This window comes from Nicotiana tabacum, chromosome 1 (assembly GCF_000715075.1).
Source record: "Nicotiana tabacum cultivar K326 chromosome 1, ASM71507v2, whole genome shotgun sequence".
NCBI lineage: Eukaryota > Viridiplantae > Streptophyta > Magnoliopsida > Solanales > Solanaceae > Nicotiana > Nicotiana tabacum.
The window spans coordinates 60,236,909-60,261,083 of NC_134080.1; the positions used below are offsets into that span (position 1 = coordinate 60,236,909).

Sequence of the window (24,175 nt, forward strand, 5' to 3'; positions counted from 1 at the left end):
AAGCCCACGCGAAAATAGTCAATTTATATCAAAAATCACAAATTGGTCAAACCCGACCCCCAGACCCATGTCTCAGAATTCGATAAAAATCACATCACCAGAATCATCATCCTTCATCGAGTCCATATATACCAAATTTACCAAAATCTGACCTCATATGGTCACTCAAATTCTCAAAAATCCACTCTCTAATTTCAAGCCCTAAATTCCCAAATTTCTAGTCTAACTTCTCAATTAGATGATGAATAAAATCATAGATTCATGAAATTTAAACCATTATAGGTTAGAATCACTTACCCTAGTGTTGCTCCTTCAAACCTCTTGAAAAATCGCCTCCCTTTCGAGTTCCTTAAGCCCAAAATCAAAAAAATGAAGAACAAACCTCGAGTTGGGGGTTTTCTGTCCAGCAAAACCACACCTGCGGCCCAATACATGCTTGTGCGGCACCACACCCACAAAATTTCCATCGCAGGTGTGGAACCCACTAAATGCACTAATTTCGCATCTCCGGTCAACCCCATCGCACCTGCGACTCAACTTCCACTTCTGTGAAAAAATACCCAACTCTATATTGTCTGTATCTGCGGCTCCCAACTCGCACAAGCAACCTCGCACCTGCAGTCCCCAATCCGCAGGTGCGGAAATGACAGAAGCAGCAAAAAAATCAGCAGCATTAACTCAAGGCCAAACTTTTCGAAAACTATTCGAAATCATTCGGAGACCCCATGACCTCAATAAAAATACGAACAAGTCATATATCAACACACAGAACTAGTCGAACCTTCGAAAGACTCAAAACAACATCAAAACACCAAATCACCCTCGGATTCAAACCTAAGGATTTCCAAACTTTCGAATTCCGTGACCGATCCAAAAATCTATCAAACCTCATCCGAATGACCTAACATTTTGCACACACATCACAAATGACACAACGGACCTACTCCAATTTTCAGAGTTCCATTCCGACCCCGATATCAAGATTTTCATTGCCAAGCAAAAATGCTAAATTTTCAACTTCGCCAAATCAAGCCAAATTCTACCATGGACCTTCAAAATACATTCCAAACACGCTCCTAAGTCCAAAATCATCCGACGGAGCTTACCGAATCATAACAATTCAAATCCGATATTGAATACTAAGAAGTTAAGACTTAGTCAAATCTTTTAAATTTAAAGCTTCAAGCTGAGAATTTGTTACGCCCCACAATATTACATCGATATTACATCTCGCAGTATTATATTACGATGATATTATGTTTTACAGTATTATATTACGATGATGTTACGCCTTGCAGTATTACATTACGATAATGTTACGCTTCATAGTATTAAATTACGGCGATGTTGCACCCAGTAGTATTGTACGTTGAATTTGTCGTAAGGTAATTGACATCAGTCTAAGGAAAAGATTATTTAGAGATTATAAGGATTATGCTATTTCAAACAAGTGATGAGTAAATTCGTGAAGGTGAGAGGGAAGTAAGTCAAAGAAAATGAATTTTTGTCCAAGTTTGGCATGTTGGGATAAATACGGGCCAAGCGATAATACCCGATATTTATGGACTAGTACCATATGACCGTGATAGTAGGATGTATAAATTGTATTAAAATAGGCAAAATACATAGTTTACCCATTGACCTTGTACCCAAATCCCTGTTATACACCTCTCTACCACGGGTAATCTTTTACACATCCAACCTTTTAAAAGTGTGTCAATAACACACCACTTCTATGTTTGACCACTTTTTCAAAACATGTTCATGTCACGCATGAATAAGGTTGTGACACATGTCACTAACTTAAAAATAGAAAAATAAAGAATCCATCCAATTTTTATTTAAAAAATAAAGAAAAAGAAAAGGACTCCCCATCCAACTGATCGGAGAATCCACTCCGACTAAGTTAGCTCTCTACTCCCCCATCTCACCTGCACATCATCACAGATGACTACCACCACTATAACTGATACCACTTATCACATTACCTCCACATCCATTGAACGATAACATAAAATTATAATTCGAATTTTTTTTATACATGTTTGAATTTTGACAAATCCAGCAGCTGATTCAAAAATTTAAGACCAATAAATGTTAAAATAAATTTCAGAATAGTAACAAAAATTTAATTCAGTAAACAAGCTCAATAATTCGGTCCAAACAGTTTCCAACATTGGTGCGAGATTTCTCCGGCGTTGGCTGATTTGAAAACTCAAGAAACCCTAACAATGGAGGTTCGAAACTTTCTCCTCCCAAATGGTGATTCAAAAATTTGAGAAGATAGAGAAGATGACTAAATTACCTTATTTAATTAAATGTTATGGTATAAATTTGTAGATTGAGCTTTATCTTTTTTATGAGAAAGTTGTCGGCGAATTGCTCAGACCAGATGGTCTTTTCCTTTTCTTCCTCTTGTTTTTTCTTTATTTTTGTATTTGTTTTTTAAAATAATTTTTATTTTTGTTTAGCTTTTGATAGATGGAACTTAAATAAGATTTTGGACAAAAACTTTACCATTCTCACGCTTTTATTTTTTGTGTTAAACACGCACATGCCAACTAAGCAAAATGGGGTGTCATTGACACACTTCTAAAAGGTTGGGTGTGTAAAAGGTTGCCCGTAGTAGATAGGTGTGTAACAGAGATTTGGGTGCAAGGTTAATGGATAAACTATGTATTTTGCCATTAAAATAAGTAGAATTTTAAGTAATTTGAGATAATTCTTAATTATGCGGGTAATTGGTTAATTACCAGGTAGCGGAATATTACCTAGTTAATTAATTAATTATTGGATAAGATTAAAAACCCCACCCCTATGTGGCAGCAAGCCACATTATAATCAAATGACTCTTAATCATTTGAGATTAGGTGGCACCAAAATAGGCTAGTTACAATACACCTCATTTCTCTATATTTTATATACAAATTACTACAACCAAGACATTAGTCATTCCTACAATCATAATAATAACCATTCTTACAATTGAAAACATTAGCCTTGAATTGACAATTAAGTGGCACTACAATCAGAACATAGCAATTCTTCAAGTTTTCAACAAAAAAACGTGATTTCTTGGAACCAAAAGAAATCCAACGAGAATTATTAGTAATGTAAAACTTTGTAGTTCTAAAGGAGTACGGTGCAACCTTTTTAAAGAACATCATACGGATTTTTTTCTACTCCATGTATGATAAGGCTAAGCTTCTCCTTCATTTTGCATGATCCCAGTAATTACACAATTTTGATAACGAGGCATAAAGAAAAATTCATGTCCCGGAATTTATGTATATTTTTCTAGTTTTGTAAGTTACAATATTCTCCTTATCAAGACTCTATATTCAATTAGGTATTTCCTTCATCCAGTCAAGAGAGCATAGAGTTTATATATACAGTATTACAGTATTTTCATTACCATCGAGCTATAATCGATGGACAGACCCATATTGGGCAACCTCTGATTTGATGGTAAGTTATATACCGAGCCTACTGTGGTCGAGCGCCTATGAGCGATCCCATTGGTCGAGATATAGAGCCTAGTATGGCCGAGCGCCTATGAGCGAGCCTAGTATGGCCGAGCACCTATGAGTGAGCCTACTACGGCAGAGCAGTTATATATATATATACCGAGCCTTATAGGGCCGGACAGCTATTTTACTTACTATATTGAGAGAGTTGAGTCAGTATTAGCAGGTAAGCATATCTTTATATTATCTTTGACTTCCATCTACTTACAGTTATTATATAATCAATTCACTTTTAGTTTTTAGTATATTGCCTTACATACTCAGTATATTATTTCGTACTAATGTTCCTTTTCTGGGGGCGCTGCATTTCATGCGTGCAGGTTCAGATAGACAGACGGGTAGACCTCCTCATTAAGTGTTGCCTGAGTTCAGCTTGATCGGTAATCTCCATGCCTTCGGAGTCGCCAGGTCTAGAGCTTTATGTAAATCTTGTGTATATATGTATATATGTTATCATTAGGTCGGGGAGCTGTTCTGATTACAATATATCCACCAGTAGAGGCCTGTAGACATATCCTGTCAATTAGTGCAGTATGTTGGGATGGTAGGCCTTTTATGTATATTTTGTTGGTTTGCCAGCTGTAGCAGTTACGACGGCCTTGTTGGCCCAGCTTTATATTGATATTTAGTCAGCATTCGCAGTTGCCTTGCAATATGGCTCATGGCCAAAGTATGACATCACATGTTCAGAGTTCCTTAGTCGCAAGTTGGTACACAAGGATAGGTGAGGCACCGGGTGCCGATCTCGCCCCCCAGGTTTGGGGCGTGACAGAATCATTCTTCCATATCTGTTTCGATTAACCTGAAAACCAAAATCGATGATTTACACAAGTCATAATACATCATGCGGGGCTAGTCATGCCTGAGAACTGGCGAGCAAAGTGTAAATGCTCAAAATAACCGATTGGGTCGTTACATCCTCCCCCACTTAAACATACGTTCGTCATCGAACGTGCCCTGAGTTGTTCCAAAATCCAACAAATCGATGTATAACCTTACCATGCACATACACGGGGGTAATCCCATGTCACCCTATCTCATATAGGTCTGATAGCACAACGTAACTGAGATTTCACAATCCAACCTAGCCCATAAACTTTAGACCAAATTTCCACTTCCGAAATTATCTATAAGATCATAATCTCACATCTACACACCGAATAAATCTGAACACGCTTTAACAAACCATATCGGTAACCCTAGATGTAATTACATGATATTCCACATGCCTTAAGCACTCGTAGTGATAACTTTTATTCGCACCAACTGCTTGAAACAATCGAATACCGATAATAACCTCTTATCAGATAAAGCCTCATTCCAACACTTTCGTATACTACCAACGATGAATGAAGCATGCATAAAGTCATAACTATTCCTCTGATCAACCATTCATGAAGCTCCTTCTCCTTCGCCAAGGACCTCAGTAAATTTCTATGCCGAACATCGATATTATCCTTCCAACATGCTGAAATCGAATCCGTTAGTATCCATTCTAGGTCCAATGACCTCATCCCATCCAACACGACTACTCTAGTGACATAACACATCAATACAATCTAAAGCCACAACCGTGCAATCCGCGCGCCAATAAGCAACAATCCGAACGTACTCAAATCATGAAAAATGGCTCAAATGAGAGAGTTGTACCGCAAAATCACCAGTACCATCACAACACGATGCTAAGAACTCATCACACACTATAGAACTAGAACACACGAATCTAACCCGAAGGATCCTACCTCCACATAACTTCGCTGCAATGCGCGATCCTATTCAAACATTGATCCACATGAATCACCTCAAGTCACTATGATCAAAATCAACAACCACGTGCAATTTGGTGTCTAGTACCAACAATGAATCACCATAACCACGAAGAGCAAATGACGCAATGTCATACCAATCCTAGAGAACATATCCAATACGCAATCAATCATGCAACACCCAAATGCCCGTCTCACTCAAATTCTGCTATAAAGCCCACATAGAACCGCACCATATGTGCATATAACCAACAAATCACAACTCCTCGTAACACAGAAGAGTAACTCATAGATTACCCCAGAACACGAATAAGCTTATCAACAATTGAATGACACATCTCTCAACAATAGTGGTTCAGAGTCAACAAATTCGACCCGGTGCAGAATATATATCCATGTTGGGCCTACCAAGGCACCCCAAATCAAATCCGGTCACCCACAATCGATAAACAACTCTCCGAAAGTTCACAATGACTGAATCATAGAACATACTATCATGTGACTAGCTTGACCACATCTTCACAGTCCATAACTACGAAATAATCTGTTTATGAGAACTCCCAGTCTCCAAATCCATAAAGCACACGAGTCATCATATCTGATCCCAACTCCACTGCCCGAATATCTAACACATCTCTAATACTCAATCATTCCACCAGGGTACTCCTAAAATTCCCCTGTGCCACCAAGAAAACTTTGAATATCAGCAGTCGATCAGACAAGACAGTACCGCAATACCAATGAAGCATCCATAACTCAAACACATTGCCCTTTCTGAAATATATACCCTCATCAAGCCACACCAATTAGTGATCTCATTTATTTAGTCATCTAAAACTATCTATGCTGCCTAAGAATTAATTATAACCTTCCGTCCAAAACTGAACTATGACCTTACAGATGCAAATCTCAACCCCACACAACATACCGCATATACCATACCATCCTATGATAAATATGAGAACTTCATAATCCATTTTGAGCCACAAGCTACTACGTACTCAACTAGCCAAGAACTTTCCATTTGATCCCATCTATAAGAAAATCACTATACATCACATGCTCCTCACGCTAGTAGAAAATATATATCTCTAACCATGGTAGAAATCATTAAGAACTCTTCGAATCCCATTTTCTCAAAACCAAACCATCAGGACTGAATCCTTTTATCTCAACCAAGCTACGCAAGCCATCACAAACCTAAGAGTAGTGCCACGAAATACCTGTAGAAATTCATTACCTCATAAGCACCCAAAGAACTAATCATATCCATTACCATGCCGATCCTACCTACTACCAAGCTGTCCTATTTATCCCAAGTTTCTTGTGATTTACATTCGAATTAATACTTCTCCTTGCCATGATACTGCGGTCATCATCCTGATCTCACCACACGAGACCCAAGCATAAAACCACACCGCCCTAAGGTTCATAAACCATTGTATTCTTCTGAAGCACCCCCCCCCAAAAGTACCACAGCCGAGGTACCCGCTCTGAAGAGACCTTCTGCTAATCTAAAGCCATTACCTTTGCCTTCCTGATACTGGTATGTAGAATTCATAATGATACAGAAATGCCACAAGTACTGACATCCTCCCCTATAAATCTCAGGTTTTCGCCAACACACATCCTGAAGATTCCCAATTACTACATGTCAATCTTGAATCCTTCAAACTATCTTCGGGAGTCATCCACTCCACTCCGATTTCAATTAGACTGATCAAATGAATAGAACGACCTGTGCCCCATTAGAACAGAAACACCTATGGAAGTAACCCCACTTTAATGCAACCAAATAAATTCCTGCTCTATGCACCGTAAATCCTTCAATAATAACAACTCAAGTCATTCCAAAATTCTTATATACCCATAAAGCATAACACAACCCCTATCCGAAATTTCCTTTATTCGAGTCATCCTCGATTTCAAACTCTGTAAGCCATAACTAATTCACCAGTATGCCTCCAACTGGAACCAACATAGCACATAACTATGCAATCAACTTATCAATAGTAGATTCCCCACTTGGCTCAAAGCCATAGATCCAAACGCACAATAACGCATAATGCATATACTCTATCACTGCCATAATACCATAGTGAGATTAAACTCAATCTTTCATAAGCTCGTGCAACACAGACCATCTAGTACTTCAAATCTTCTTCAAGTCTCGCATTCACCCTCGTAACAGTCAAGCCCACTCTCATACAAGAGCCAAACTCCAATCGCATCACACATACTTTACTGGTAAAAAAGGACTTACAACAAACATCATAAGGACCACACACACTTCAGAACACTCCGCAGGAGATAACCCACCTACTTCGCCTCAAACTAACATCTCTTTATACCCTTCCACTGTCATAAACATCACGTAATCACTGATTCTTCCTGAGTCTGAACTCACATCCCAATATGAAATGTACTTCACTTCCCAACTAGACAACATGAAAAGATCCTTCAACACACCCACAACTCGGGCTATACATTAAATCACGATGGAAACCAAGCACTACAGAGTTCTTATTACCCCCAAGCAGACCCTTCTTGTCTCATCTAAATCATATGAACACATCTCGTAATCACATCATACTCATCACGTAACTATCCAGTCATCACTTCCCCTAATAGGGACATAATCGAACATATAAATCCAAATGCACGTGCTCACACGATCAACACCTCAGTGCTCAAGCTACAAGCAGAGCCCGGCCTCAATTCCTCCAAACTGGCCCAACATCAATATACAGAAATCATATCTCCCCCCTAAATCAGGGAATCACAAGACGTTGATGCACAGTTGATACCGAATGCCCATAGGCACATACGAACGCGTGGAAGGAATTTTAAGAGTTACATTTCAAGATGAATCAATGTCGCACAATAAGAATTCAAGAATGTGAAATTTTTCCTAAAGGTTCTACAGCCTACCGAGGATAAGTACAGACGTCTCCGTACTGATCCGCGAGACTCTACTAAACATGCTCATGACTCGTGAGACCTATGTAACCTAGGCTCTGATACCAACTTCTCACGACCCCAAATACCCCGGTCATGATGGCGCCTATCACAGTACTAGGCCAGCCAAAATAACACGAACAATATGAAGATCTTTTGTAAAAGTCATTTTCTGACAAATTAAGTCTCAAATCTGTCATGTTTAAAATATCGAAAGAAATACGCGTAAACAAGTGCGTAAATACATCAACACAGCCCGAATCTGGTGTCACTAGTCATGAGCCACTAACTACAACTCAACACTATCTACTTAATACAAAAATAAGTCTAAAATATAAAGTATTATGATAGAAAGGAGAAGGGCAGGGCTGCGAATGCAGTGCAGCTACCTTGCTAACTCCGAAAATACACAGAAGCTGCTGAAAGCTCAGAAATACCTGAATCTGCACACAAGGTGCAGGGAGTAATGTGAGTACGCCAACTCAGTAAGTAATAAAAGTAAATAAAGAATGAGCAGTAGGAAACGATAAATCCACATCAGGATAAACTCAGTAAGCACAACAAGCTTTCAAATCAGAATACGAGTCAATCGTCTCATTTAAAAATGCAGCTTTTGGTAAAAATCATTTGAAGATGCTTTCCAACGGTTTCAATAGAGGTTCAATACAGTTATAGTAAAAGTGATGAAAATCATAATCGGCCCCTCGGGCAAAATATAGTTCGTATACAGCCTCTCAGGCAAACATAAATCATATACACCTCATAACATAAAAATCTCGGTAGAAATAACAAAGCCAAATCAGAGATTTAAATTCCGAACATCTTGTAAAACTCTAGTTTCAGTGGAAGTCGTTTAAAAGCATTTGTTCAACATTTTCAATAGAGGCTCAGTATAAAGAGGAGTGAAAATAGTAATTTCATAAAAACAAGCCCCTCGAGCAAAACATCACTTATATATATATATATAGACCCTCGGGCAAGCCTCTCAGTCACTCGAGACTCAACTCTCATCAATCAGCACTCACACTCAGCACTCATGCTCAATAGGTACCTTATAGTAACCGTTGCGACATGCAGCCTAATCCATAAATATATAGTCGACTGCGCTCACTAGGGGTGTGCAGACTCTGGAGGGGTTCCTACAACCCAAGCACTATATCGCTGCGGCGTGTAGCCCGATCCAACATATCGCTGTGGCATGCATCCCAATCTATCGCAGGTGCGGAACACACTAAATGCATCAATTCTGTATCTGCGGTCAACCCCACCGCACCTGCGCTGCGTACCGGCGACTCAAGCTCCGCTTCTGCTAAAAAGACCCAACTCTACAGTGTCTGCATCTACGGCTCCTAACTCGCACAAGCGACCTTGCACCTATGATCCCCAATCCGCAGGTGCAGAAATGACAGAAACGACAAAAAAATTAGCAGCATCAACTCAAGGCCAAACTTTCTAAAATTATCCCGAGGCCCCCAGGACGTCAACCAAAAATACGAACAAGTCATATATCAACACACAGAACTAGTCGAACCTTCGGAACACTCAAAACAACATCAAAACACCAAATCACCCTTAGATTTAAATTTAAGGATTTCCAAACTTCCGAATTCCGCAACAGATCCAAAAACCCGTCAAACATCATCCAAATGACTTGAAATTTTGCACACACGTCACAAATGACACAACGGACCAACTCCAATTTCTGGAGTTCCATTCCTACCTCGATATCAAGATTTCCACTGCCGACCAGAAATTCCAAATTTCCAACTTCGCTAAATCAAGCCAAATTCTACCACGGACCTTCAAAATACATTCCGAACACGCTCCTAAGTCCAAAATCACCCCATGGAGCTAACCGAATCATAAAAATTCAAATCCAATATCTAATACTAAGAAGTCAAGACTTGGTCAAACCTTTCAAATTTAAAGCTTCAAGTTGAGAATCATTCTTCCATATCTGTTTCGATTAACCTGAAAACCAAAACCAACGATTTACACAAGTCATACTACATCATGCGGGGCTAGTCATGTCCGAGAACTGGAGAGCGAAGTGCAAATGCTCAAAACGACCAGTTGGATTGTTGCATATATGTATCACCTCTGCATGTGGCAAACAATGTCAAATAGGAGGAAAAATTCCCTCAACAAAGTTAGGCAAGACACTTACCTCAATTCGGCTAACTAATTACTCAAATTTAGCTTTTTCCTTTACCATCTTAACTCCGCTCGGATCAATCTATGAAAGATGACTTGAATACATTACACAATGCAAGAGAAAATAATTTCAGTTAATGAAGCTATTATTTTTATTAGATTTCTAAAAAGTCAAACCCCGGGCCTGTCCGGTCAAAACCGGGGTTCAAGGGTAGGTCTTGACTACTCATAGCCTCACAAGTCCAAATATATATTTTGCTTTCAAATCTGAGTCCTATTCGACTCTCAAATTTCAAATTTTTATTTTTCAAAACTTTGACAAAATCCCCAAAATTTTCCCTAGATTTCTCATGAATTTGATGTTAAACTTATATAAAATCATGAAATATAGTTGAGAATTGATTAGAGGTACTTACCCAATGATTTGGTATGAAAATCCTTTCATAAAATCGCCTCTCATCGAAGCTAGGGTTCAGAATATATCAAAATGAAGCTAAGTTTCGGAACTTTCATCATTTAACAGGTTACAGATGTCGCATTTGCGACATGGAGTTCGCAAATGCGAACATCTTATCACAAATGCGAACAAGAAGTTTTCCTGCCAAGGTTGCATTTGCGACCCAATACTTCACAAATGCGAAGACCAACCTCTCGCAAATGTGGCAGGGTTCTTCGCAAATGCGAATTTTCATCAGCAGCCCAAACTTCGCAATTGCAATGGTTGCTTCACAATTGTGGCTATCGCATTTGCGACAAAAACATCGCAAATGAGATGATACCGTACCAGAAATCAAAGTTTATGAAAAAATTATTCTGAAACCAATCCGAAACTCACCCGAGCCCCCGAGGCTCCAAACCAACCATACACCCAGGTCCAGAAACACAACACGAACTCGCGCACGTGATCAAATCATCAAAATAACCTATAAAACCACGAATCAGACGACAAAACACGCGAAGATCAAACTAAACTTCAAGAAATTCTAGAATCGTAACCAAGCGTCCGAACCATATCAAATCAACTCTAAATGGCCCCAAATTTTACGGAAAAGTTCTATATGAGAAAACGAACCTAGTCAAAGCTTCAAATCACGCTTAACAACCTCAAAACGATGAATTGCACCTCAAGTCCAAGTCAATGAACTTTAAAACTTCAATTTCTACAACCGATGTCGTTACCTATTAAATCACGTCCAATTGACCCCAAATTTTGCACAAGTCACATTTGCTATTACGGACCTAGTCCAACTTTTAGAATCTGAATCTGACCCCGATATCAAAAGGTCCACTCCCAGTCAAACTTCCCAAGAATCCAACTTTCATCATTTCAAGGTTAATTCAACTACGGATCTCCAAATTACAATCCGAACGCGCTCCTAAGTCCATAATCACCTAACTTAGCTAAGGGAACTGACAAAACTCCATTCTGAGGTCAAATGCTAAAAAGTCAAACTTGGTCAACTCTTCTAACTTAGAGCTTAAATCTTGAAGTTCATACTTTCAAATCGATTCCGGATAACTTGAAAACCAACGTCGATGATTTAAAAGTATTCAAAAATAACCAGATTTACAAGTGGTAATTTAAAAATAGCCACAATTTCAAAAGTAATCGAAATTCAGCCACTTTTCATGTAAATATAAATCTGAATGAAAACACTATTCAAATTTCGGAAAATATTCCAGCATAATAAGTTTGAATTTTTTACACGTGAACTTCCAGCATAATATACCGGAGTTCCAATATAATATACTAAACTTCCAACATAATATACTAAACTTCTAGTATAATATACTGGACTTCCAGCATAATATACTTCCAGTATAATATCCTGAAAATTCATACACACGTGCTTCAATCTCTAATATATTATGATGGAACCATCCATGTGCTGGAGTTTCAGCATAATATGCTGGAAGTTCATACACAAGTGCGCCATTCTCCAGTTTATTATGGTGGAACTTTCCGTATTGCAGCAAAATAATAGCTATTTTTCAATAACTTTGCAAACACTGGCTATTTTTTAATTACCAATCCGAAAACTAAATAGCCCGTGCTATTTCCTCCTTGAGATATTGAAAGAATTATATTAGGATGAATAGAATGCACAGTCTTTTTTCTTCACGCAATTGTGGTCCAATATTTTCACGTTACAAATATAAAAGTGGATGGATTGCACGTGTGGAACTTATGCGCTAGCTAGTCAAGAAACTCACCTCCAATGTACAAACCAACTTGACTAGCTAAGCCTATGGCTTGGCTACCCTTAGCATGCATGAAAAAAGATTTTTGAGTTAATAAAATTTGGTACCATAATATATATGTAGATTTTATGTTAAATATCACATTATTGTGGATGTCTACTCTTCTTCCATGATCTTCATTTCAAATGCTTAATGACATATTCAATGACATATTTTGTATGTTCAATGATATATTCCATGACATATTTTCTTCACTTTTTATTCCTATACAAAAGCCTTGTAATAGATAGAAAAATACACACAATTGAAGAAGAAAATGTCTTTCTTCTCTCTATCTCTATTTCTTGTTCATGTTTTACTAAATTGCTTTTATTTCTTGTTCATGTTTTACTAAATTCCTTTTATTTCATAACACGTTATCAGCACGAGTCTCTAACCAATTGTATATATATCTACAAAATTTTTACTACATCCGGAAAGATTGCAATTAAAAGCCATACATATAATCTCTTGGTTAGATGTAAAGAGAAACTATATATGGTAAGTAATAAAACGTAAGAATGTATGATTATCTTATACTTGTCATTCCTCTAATATCTCGTATGCACACAACTTCGTACTACACATGTATTGCATAAGCACATATCCATATTACATCTTTTATATCACATGAATGGAATGAAATTTTCGAAGTTCTATATGTGAAAATCATAGTAGCAGTTAATTGTTGATATGATGCATGTCATGGTAACCAAGGATATGTTATATAAGTTGTCTTATGCTTATTTATGTGCTAACTATCTTCAATCTGTCCTGCTGCTTTTAATATTTTTTTACTTAGATGAATATTTTTTTCCTTTTGGGTTTTTGCACTTGCATAAAAAAAAATGTCATACTGATTAAAAGCATAAATCATCTTGAAGAAAATAAGAAATACTTCACACCTTTATCTAGGTTGATTAATTACTTCTTTAAAATTTGGAAAACAAATCAGCTACTGAGAAAGTATACTTCATAATTTTTGGTCGTATCACTTGAAAGGAAACAGTGATTAGTATGACTACTAAAAGAGGTATTTTCGAGTATCCATGATCTACTTGATGCTTGCTACTGACTTACCATTTTCAAGTATTTTATATGAATGATGATAAACTACAACTAGTAAGTTGTTACCTATAATGTCACTTTTCAGGTAATATAAATGTTGGATTTATGTATTAGTACTATATATGTGTTGTTACCTATATATTATACTTTTGATAAATTTATTCACTAATTGCTTGGTTGAATTGAGTGAAGGAAATTCATGACATTAAATCAAATCCAATAGGTAGGGTATACCTCAAAAACAATAATATTTTTGACAGAGGCTCAATAAATATTATGGCAATGATTTTATGATCCATTTAAACTCTAATAGAATTTAGAAGAAATATTCTGACTACAAACGGTTGTATTTCATATAGATGCTGCAAATAATTGATAAAGCTTTATGCTGGTTTGAGATTTGTACACTTATTTAAGAAAACAAATTTGATTTGTTAAGTTGTAAATTAGTTGTGTACAACTTTATTGGCATGTGATTGAAATTAAGGCTTTAGAATCAATCTCAATATTGTTTAGCTTATTATGCCATTGATCGAGGGTAAGACATCAGGATCAAGTCCTGATGCTCCATAATGATAAGAGTTGGGTTTGAGTCCCAATTTATTATGGCCTAACATTTATATTGCTAAGACATTGGGTTTGAGCCCCAGTGTACCATATTGATGACATAATGATGACTAAAGAAAAATAATATATTTTTCATGAAAAGGCATGAAGATTGGCCCACTTGATTAGCTTCATGCTTGAAGTAAATGTGGTAGCAGTGCATAATAAGTCTAAATGAAGACAAGTGGTTGAACAATGAACGTGAGCATTCCAAATAATAATAATCATCACAATGATTATAAAAGGAGAACAACAAGGGTTCTCAAAATAGTCTTTCAAAATATGAAGGCAATGTTTACTATCAAATTGGTATGAAGCACATCGCGGATTATGATCCATTCCTTGAAGAAAATGTGACTTATGATAAGCATTGAGAATGCAGACCCATTCCTAAAGGTGAATGTCGTAATATGTGATAAAAGTAATGAATAAAGACATGAAAGACATGATTGAATGAATAGCACACAACTCACCTTTGAGGAAGGTTTGAGTGAAATAAAGAGATTAAATATTATTGTGTGGTTACATGAATATGTCATTGGTCTCGTACATGTGATACGCCAAAATACTTTGGCATGTCTTATAAAAATTATTAAAGGCAAAATTAAAACAAGAAATGATTTTGCTTATGATAATTTTGACCAAGACAATTTATTATGATATAATTTTCTCAGTGAAGGAGACATTTACCATATGAATGGTATGATAAAAGATCTTATAGTACAAAAGTTGTTAAGAGCTCCGGAAAAACTAATTTGTTACTATCCAGATAGATAAAATTATTCATGACATTGATATTGTAAAGTCTCAAAAGAAACTTTTTGAATTTCAAATGTATAAGGCAAAGTGATTGGCATATTGAGACTATAAATGAAAGGAAGATTGAATATCTTTATATTTCTATAATCATACCGGGTAAATATGAAAGGTTACCCGATTTTCTTTCTTTTTGTACTACACAAATATAAGCATGATGCTGGAATCATATGCCACAAGTAAACTAGAGGTTTACTAAAATAAATATTAGTTGGCATGACCGGTTGACCATCCCGGTTCAATTATGATGTGAAAAATTAATTAAGAATTACATTGACATATATTGAAGAATAGAAGATTCTTCAAGAATTCTCTTGTGCAGCTTATTCTCATGATATACCAGTTAAGGTTGGGATTGAATCCCTTAATTTCTGGAACGAATAAATATAAATATATGGGCTCAGTCACCTGCCATGTGGACCGTTTACTATTATATGATTTTAATAGATGCATCTATTCTATGGTCACATGTGCATTTGTTATCAACTTGCAGTTTGGCTTTTGCAAGATTGATTCAATTCCAGAATATAAATTATGATGATTTATCTTGATAATACTGGTTTAAATCCAAGTTGGTTTAGCGGAAATTGTATGCCTCCAATTATAGCTAAATCATTGGTTATGAGAATAAAACTCCCAAAAATGAAAATTTGGTATGAGATGTATTATTTAATATACACCAGCACTTGTACGCATCTAGCCAAGTTATGAAAATTTCTCCCTATCACAATCGGTTCAGGGTCAAGAACCAAATAATTTCTATATAGAAATATGAATGTGCTATATGATTTAATTATGCCACCACAATGCACAAAGATGGGTTCCCAAAGAAGGTTGGGAAATGTGTTGGTGATCCCAACATTAGAGGGAGAAAATGGATAGCTGAGAAAGTGATACGTGAAATGAATTATTATGTATACATATAGATCCTCGTACAAGAAAATATGAACTTGAAGTTCAAGTGATAATTAATTTATAAATTATTTCCAGACGCATTTGCTGACCCAAAGCTAAATGTCATATTTCAGCTGCTAATGCTCCAAATAGAATAAAGTCTATGAGGGACAGAGTCTATGGCACGCATAAAGCGTAACAGACCAATCGGTTCCAAAGATAAAACTCCTTGAAGAAGGAGAGGGGCAAATGTTCAAGATGGTCATAATAAGGAGCAAATGCTCTAGAAGAGCACCACGACATAACACTTCGTAAGACCTCATGTGAGAGGCTCAGGTACCTGAAAATAATGACATAAAGAGATCTCAATAAGTTATGTCTTTATTGTGTAATAATTGAACCGATATAAAATGATCATCGACGATATTGTTAACATAATGTAGCACTCAATATTATTAATATTGACGAGGATATTGAGTTCAAATCTGTCATGAAATTTGGACAAATAAATGATTGGCCAAATGAAAAATACGCAATAAAATTGACTTCATTTGAAAAATGTGAAGTTGGGCAGATAGTCCCAACACCTGAAAGTATAAAGCTAATGGAGGTATAAATGTGTTCTTGTGCAAAAAAAGTCCAAGTCGATAGATATAAAGACGACTTGTGACACAAGAAAATTAATAAATATCCTCACATTTATTATATGGAGACATGTTCTCTTATGGTGTATATAATCATTTCAGGTTTTAATCTGGCAATACATGAAAACTTGATATGCGTATAATGGAAATCATTGAAGGATTAAAATTGTTCTGAAGCATATTAATGTTTCCAAGAAATTTATTAAATAAAGCTTCAAAAAATCTTATACGGATTGAAACAATCAGGGCGCATATAGTATAATCGCCTGTGTGAGTACCTATTGAAAGAAAGGTACAAGAATGATTCAATTTGTCCTTGTATCTTTGTAAAAAGGTCTGGATGTAAATTTGTTATAATCTCTGTGTATGTTGATGATTCAAATATCATTACAACTCCCAGGCAGCTTCCTAAAGCAGTAGACTGTTTAAAGAAATAATTTGAAATGAAAGATCTTGGAAAGACAAAATTTTATCTTGGTCTACAAATTGAGTATGTGAAAGATGAAATTTTTATCAATGAATCAGCATACACTGAAAAGATTCTAAAGCAATTTTATATGGATAAAGCACATCCATTTAGTACCCCGATGGTTGTGAGATCACTCGATATAAATAAAGATCCATTCCGACCTCATGAAAATAATGAAGAACTTGTTGGTCCTGAAGTACCATATCTTAGTGCAACTGATGCACTAATGTATATTTCTAACACTATAAGGCATGACATAACATTTTCAGTTAATGTCTAAGCAAGATATAGCTCTGCTCCTACAAGGAGACATTGGTGGATCAAACACAAATTGTGTTATCTAAAAGGGACTACCAATGTGGGCTTATTTTATGGCAATGATTGCAATCCCGATCTTGTTGGTTATGCCGATGTAGAGTATTTATCTGACACACACAAGACTTGATCTCAAACATGCTATGTGTTTACATGTGGAGGCACTGTCATATCTTGACGATCGACTAAGCAATCAATCGTGACTACTTCTTCTAATCATGCAGAGATAATTGCTATTCATAAAGCAAGTTGAGAATGTATTTGGTTGAGGTCTATAATATATCTTATCCGAGACAAATATGATTTGAAGTGTGACAAACTATTCATAATTTTGTATGAAGACAATGCAGCATGCATAGCCCAACTGAAGGGGTGATTCATAAAAGGAGATAAGACAAAGTACATTTCACCAAAATTATTTTTCACACATGATCTTCAAAAGAATGGTGATATCAATGTGCAACAGATTCGTTCAAGTGATAATATGGCTGATTTGTTCACCAAATCTCTACCGATGTCAACCTTCAAGAAACTAGTTTACAAGATAGGATGTGAATGATCAAGGATGTGAATTGATGCTCTTATCAGGGGGAGTTAATACGCGTTGTACTCTTTTTCCCTTACAAGGTTTTGTCCCACTGGGTTTTTCCTTGCAAGGTTTTTAACGAGGCAACCAGAAGGTGTATTTCTAAACATGTGTACTCTTTTTCCTTCACTAGGATTTTTTCCCATAGGGTTTTTTCCTAGTGAGGTTTTAACGAAGCACATTATCTATGGACATCCAAGGGGGAGTGTTATGATAAATATCACATTATGGTGGATGTCTACTCTTCTTCCATGATCTTCATCTCAAATGCTTAATGACCTATTCAATGACATATTTTGTATGTTCAATGACATATTCCATGACATATTTTCTTCACTTTTTATGCTTATATAAAGGCCTTGTAATAGATAGGAAAATACACACAATTGAAGAAGAAAATGTATTCCTTCTCTCTATCTCTATTTCTTGTTCATATTTTACTAAATTGCTTTTATTTCTTGTTCATGTTTTACTAAATTGCTTTTATTTCATAACAGTAGAGCACTTATAATGTGAGACGATTAGTAGTCTTTTGATTAACATGATCCCTATGAACAAAAAAGATTGTAGGAATAGGACCAACCTATATCAATTTTATATGTCTAGCCGTGACATATGTAAACGTCAAGGTTTTTTCTATATAATTGAAAAACGCATTGTCTTCGTCTACACCTACTATTATTATCCAAGTATGGAACTAGATTGGTTTAATTTTGCTGTTGTAATTATATCCTCGATACTTTCCCTCTATTCTGAGCTAATCATTCTTTAGCAAGGATCATAAATATTTATTAAGATAATAATTTCAGTATAGGTTTCGTTAAATGTTGTTTTCAATTAGTTAAATTAGGATAAGCACATTCTAGCATGTATCATGTAGAGGTAAGTATTTTCCACTTATAATTCATCTTTGCTCATTTGAATAGTTACAGTTACCAGTATAACTAATATTGTCTTCCAACCATGTATTCTAGCTAGATCTTTTTAAGTTTGATTTATTTCACCATAAATTAAAACCTAGTATATCATTTTCTTGTGATGTATTTCTAAGTAAAAATTCGATTATTTTCTTCTTCTTCTTTTTTTAAAAAGAAAAAAGAAAAATTCGATTATTTTCAATTGGAGAAGGATATATATATCCTTCCTGAAAAGAAAAAAAGCAATCTCTTGTGGTTTTGGTTTGTGTATATTAATCTATGTAAGTATCAAATTGGATATCTTATTAAAAATTTTACATAAGTAGAGATAAAAAAAAAGTTTCCTTCAGGATTTGAGCTAGCTAGTCCAGACACTCTCCATAAATTTGGATTAATGATTTAGCTACAAATTCATATATATATAATTTTAAGTTAACTTCGTTTGGTCATTCATCTGAATGGACCTAGTTGGTTTCAACCGTTAGGTCCATTCGGATGTTTTACTTTTGTCCTAAAGTTAAGCTCATGTCCGGTGTAAAATAACGTTGTGTACCATGTAAAAGAAAGAAAAAAGTTAATCAAAGTTTACAACTGATGAAGTCATGACGGCCATATTCAGATGTGGCCTGTCACAGTAGACCAAAAGAGATCTAATTGAATTAGTACGACGACCCAAGCGAGCAAATCCTCTCTAAGTAGGAAAATCTCTATATGATACCACTACTATATATGCTTTCTACATTTACAAAAGAAGGTTTTACATAAGGAAAAATCAAGAACATATCAAAATTAAATTACACGGGGGAAAGAAGAGAACTAGAACTTCAAAGTATTCTTTTACGATGCTTTGAGCATCTAAGCTCATTTATAGTACATGAAACAATGTATAGGTCAAGACAGAATTACACGGGGGAAAGAAGAGAACTAGAACTTCAAAGTATTCTTTTACGATGCTTTGAGCATCTAAGCTCATTTATAGTACATGAAACAATGTATAGGTCAAGACAGATCGATGATTCTTTTGTTAGTCTAATACTTATACACATATGTTAAAGAGAGGAGTCCTCTCTATCATGCTATAGATTCATCACTGTATGAAACACTCCATAATGACATGCACTTGCATCAAATCGTATCAAGTTGGGCATGTCCAACTCACATATAGGAGATTGGATTTTATGTCCCCATTCGTTTACTATTAACTTGTTGCTTCTTAATATACAAGGTAGGGGTTAATATCAAACCTCCGGCCACTGCCACTGCAAGACAACGACATTTATTACAAGAAGAAAAATAGTAAAAATCATAAACACAACTCTTTGAACTCTATCCAAATTAATCATTCCTGGTGATCATTCAAGTGTTCATCACGACTAATATAAATTCAAAGGTAATGTATCAAACTTTTGAATTGAAGTAAGTTTCAAATAGAAGAATCAAATTATGCTAGGAGAACATGCCCGAGGGTTCTTGCAAGCGAACACCAATAAAACCATTCATCTTTAATTTAGTACTCCATATCTTAACAAGTAGTAGTATATTCTAATTAACAAGTACTACATATAATGAGTACTTGATGTAGGATATCTAATTAAGGCATAAACTTTGCAATCCTCTATTGTTTCATTGTAGTGTCAAATTCAATTCTCGGAGCACAACTAGAACTTCTTGAAATCTTTGATGTAGGATATTGCGTCTTCTCCCTATTTTCATGGCTTCTTTTTGCAATGTTTTTCATGGCCATTGTCAAAGAGAGCTTTGGGTTGAGTCTAGTTGAACTATTGAATTCTTGGCAGAAGTTTCTATGCGAACTCACAGCTTCGTCAATGTCTACTGGTCCCCTTCGTTGTCCTTCCTTTACAGCCTCAGAACAAAGGCCACATACCCATTTTCCTGAATAAGAATCCTTAATTCTTTCTATGTAATCTTGAGTGCATTCCTCTCGAAGACCACAGCATTCACATTCTGCCTGCATAACTTCATCAATTGTAATGCAAATGCTCTCCAAATCTTTTTCAATTTTGCCTATTTCAAGTGATACATCTGATACCGCCTTCCTTAGAACTTGTCCACTCTAAATCAGAAGGTAAGATTGCAATTCATCAGTTAACGTTGCAAATCGAACATATTGTTTTTCTCTTAGAAAAAGGAAAACAAGAATGAATTGCAAATCAAAAGAGTTTAACTTGTATACACTTACAGTATAATTTTTTTTTACGTGAGTTATTTTAACATATCGTATAACATATCATGAAGAAAATTCAAGTGATCTAATAGTGCCAGGATGTAATCGGGACACGTACTCATATAAAATGACAGCATGTTTTACTGGAGTCAAAAATCGACCTCAACCAGTCATTTCTCTGTTGGTTGGCACAATATACACCAGTGGCGGACCTACACTTAGGTTACTGCAGGTTGCTCAAGCACCCATTGCATTTTAACCAAACATTATACAGTTTGATATTGGAAACTAGTAATAATAATATACAAAGATATTGACTAAGCATCCAGTCTCTGAAAGTGGTAACTCTAAACTAAGATTGTTGAGCATTCACGACTTAATAAAAATTCTGGGTCTGCCACGGTATAAGGACTCAATGAACTGATGAGTACTTCAGATGGGTTTGAACTTTGAGGACACATATTTCAGCAAGTATCCTCGAGTAAATACGAATGATTTACATGATAGATCAAATGTTTTTTTATCTTTATAGTGAGTACATAGAAGATAAAAAACATATTTTGCACTTAGATGATGCAATACAAGAAACTTAATCACGTCGAAGAATATTGTTAAACAGCATAAATTTCTTTTTTCTGGCCAAAACATATAGTATATAACTCTGTATAAACTGCCCATTATATATCAAGCAGAAACATGTATATCCATCATGCAGAGTTTATGCAAGGTAGGTCACACGCATTGAAATACTTTTTCTCTTTTTTTCACTTACAAACTCATATGACAAAGACACTAAATTGATCTATATATATATACACTAAAGAAGCACAAAATCACTTCAGAAGACTCTCCGTCCAGAGAGAGAGATCAGCATGTCGGTTCTTTGTGTGCACAGTGGAGCTAGGGTTTTCACTAAGGAGCTTCATAATATAAAGAAATAAATACACGAAGAAGCCAAGAGAATTTAACATCTAACTATATAAACAGAAAAAATAATTTTGACCTTGTATATACAATGTAATCTTTCTGCAAATGGGGTTTAGATACCCCTTGCAACCCTGGCTCCACCCATGTTTGTGTACATGTGTGTGTCTATGTGTGTGTGCGTGTGTCTATGTGTGAAACTCAAAATCACTTCATATTACCATGATAGGAAAGTGTGCTCTTCCAACTGCTGCAGCTACAGTTTTCTATATATAGAAAGTACTTTTGGTTACCAATTAATCATCTCTCAAATGCTATTTATAGGTTCACTGACTTGAAGAATATAATGAGGGTTCCGAAAAGTTGAATGAATCTTATGCGATGAACAAGTGAAACATGAGTGGATAGCTACTTCTTAATTAATTTTTGAAACTTTTTTGTTCCATGAGTGGATAGCTACTTCCTAATTAATTTTAGAAACTATCTTTCTCATGCTATGGTGTGACCTTTACAGGTAAGAAAAAAGGAGCGAAAAAAAACCATCTTTAATTTTCACTTTTTCAACAAATGATCCTGAGTTCACTTGCCATGCATTAATGATATATTTTACCACTAGGGTTTTATGGTGCAAGTTGCAAGAGATACTTCTTATTGATTACCATAATATGGAAAAAGGTAGTCGAGATAGCATGTGACTTACCAGAATTTTGCGACTAAAATCTGTGAGTTTTCTAATTTATGGAATTTTATAATTGGATAAACTCGTGAAAGAGTTAATTGTACATGTATTTTTATAATTATTCGTGAAAGTGTGCATGAACGTCTGCATTTTGGGTAAATATCATGTGAATTCTTCTATCAAAGCACAGCCTAGCAAGTAGCTAGGTAGAAGCTAGCAGCCATTTCCACTATAACTTATTGTCCGTTTTTCTAAAACTTTACTCCCTCCCTTTAAGATATACATATGTTACTTAGATTACGCTTAAAACTTAAGAAAAGATGCAATTCTAAATTATACAATTATGGGATCGTGTGGCACGCCGTCCACTTATATATATATATATATATATATATATATATATATATATATATATATATATATATATATATATATATATATATATATATATTATATATATATATATATAAACGTTTTCTTTTTCTATTACTTAGAAGAAGAAAAGAGGTATGAAAAAGAGTAAAAGTCATGAGACTTATTGAGTATAAAATTAATGTTTTTTTTTTTGGGGGGGGGGGGGGGGGAAGAGTTCCTTCAGAAAACAGAAAAATAAAATAAAAATGGCAAAGAGTTGGTCTAAATACTCCAGCATCTGAGATTATTTTTGCACAAATTTTTTAAATGGGGACAAAACTTAAACAGCAGCTTAGAATTATCCTATTTGTGCAATTTTTCCCCTTCCAACCGGAAAGGCCCAAGAACCTGCAGCCCATTTCCTTTTACTCCCTAACCACATGAACAAGGCCCAAAAAATGGACAGGTTAATGCTGAAATTCAAAAATAGCCAGATTTACAACTGGTCGTTCAAAAATAGCCCAGTTTCAAAAGTAATCGAAATTTAGCCATTTTTCATGTAAAGATAAATCTGAGCGAAAATACCGTTCAAAACCCGAAAAATACGCTAGTATATTATGCTGGAGTTCCAGCATAAGTATACTTGAACTCCAACATATTATACTGGAGTTCCAGGATAAGTATGCTGGAACTGCAGCATAATATGATGGAGTTCCAGCATAAGTACACTAGAACTCCAGCATAATATACTGGAGTTCCAGCAAGTATACCGGTCCAGCATAATATACTGGATTTTGGAGCACCGGTGCTCCAATCTCCAGTATATTATACTAGAGCCAGCAAAGTATACCGGTCCAGCATAATATGCTGGAGTTCAAACATAGGTGCACCGAACTCCAGTATATTATGCTGGACCGGTCTTTACTGCAGCAAAATAGTGGCTATTTTTCATTGACTTAGTAAACGCTGGTTATTTTTGAATGACCAGTCCGAAAACTGGCTATACCGTGCTATTTTTACCCAGAGCCATCACATCAAAATTAATAAGGAAACAACAAGAATAGCCACAAAT

At 35.6% G+C, this 24,175-nt stretch overlaps 1 protein-coding gene across 1 annotated transcript; it reads right to left on the bottom strand.

Annotated features, from left to right (window-relative positions):
- Positions 1-20,576: 20,576 nt before the first annotated feature.
- On the bottom strand, positions 20,577-21,400 carry LOC107791541 (uncharacterized). Its single transcript, XM_075219555.1, has 2 exons — positions 21,374-21,400; positions 20,577-21,035 (listed from the first exon to the last, which is right to left on the bottom strand). Exons 1-2 carry the CDS (start codon positions 21,398-21,400, stop codon positions 20,577-20,579), a joined length of 486 nt encoding a protein of 161 aa, XP_075075656.1.
- Positions 21,401-24,175: the final 2,775 nt, after the last annotated feature.

Excerpts from the sequence above, each read along its gene's own strand:
- LOC107791541 (XM_075219555.1), bottom strand. The coding sequence starts at position 21,400 with ATGCAATGGGTGCTTGAGCAACCTGCA. Across the intron at positions 21,036-21,373 it reads GGGTGCTTGAGCAACCTGCA|AGTGGACAAGTTCTAAGGAA; the intron begins GTAACCTAAGTG and ends CTTCTGATTTAG.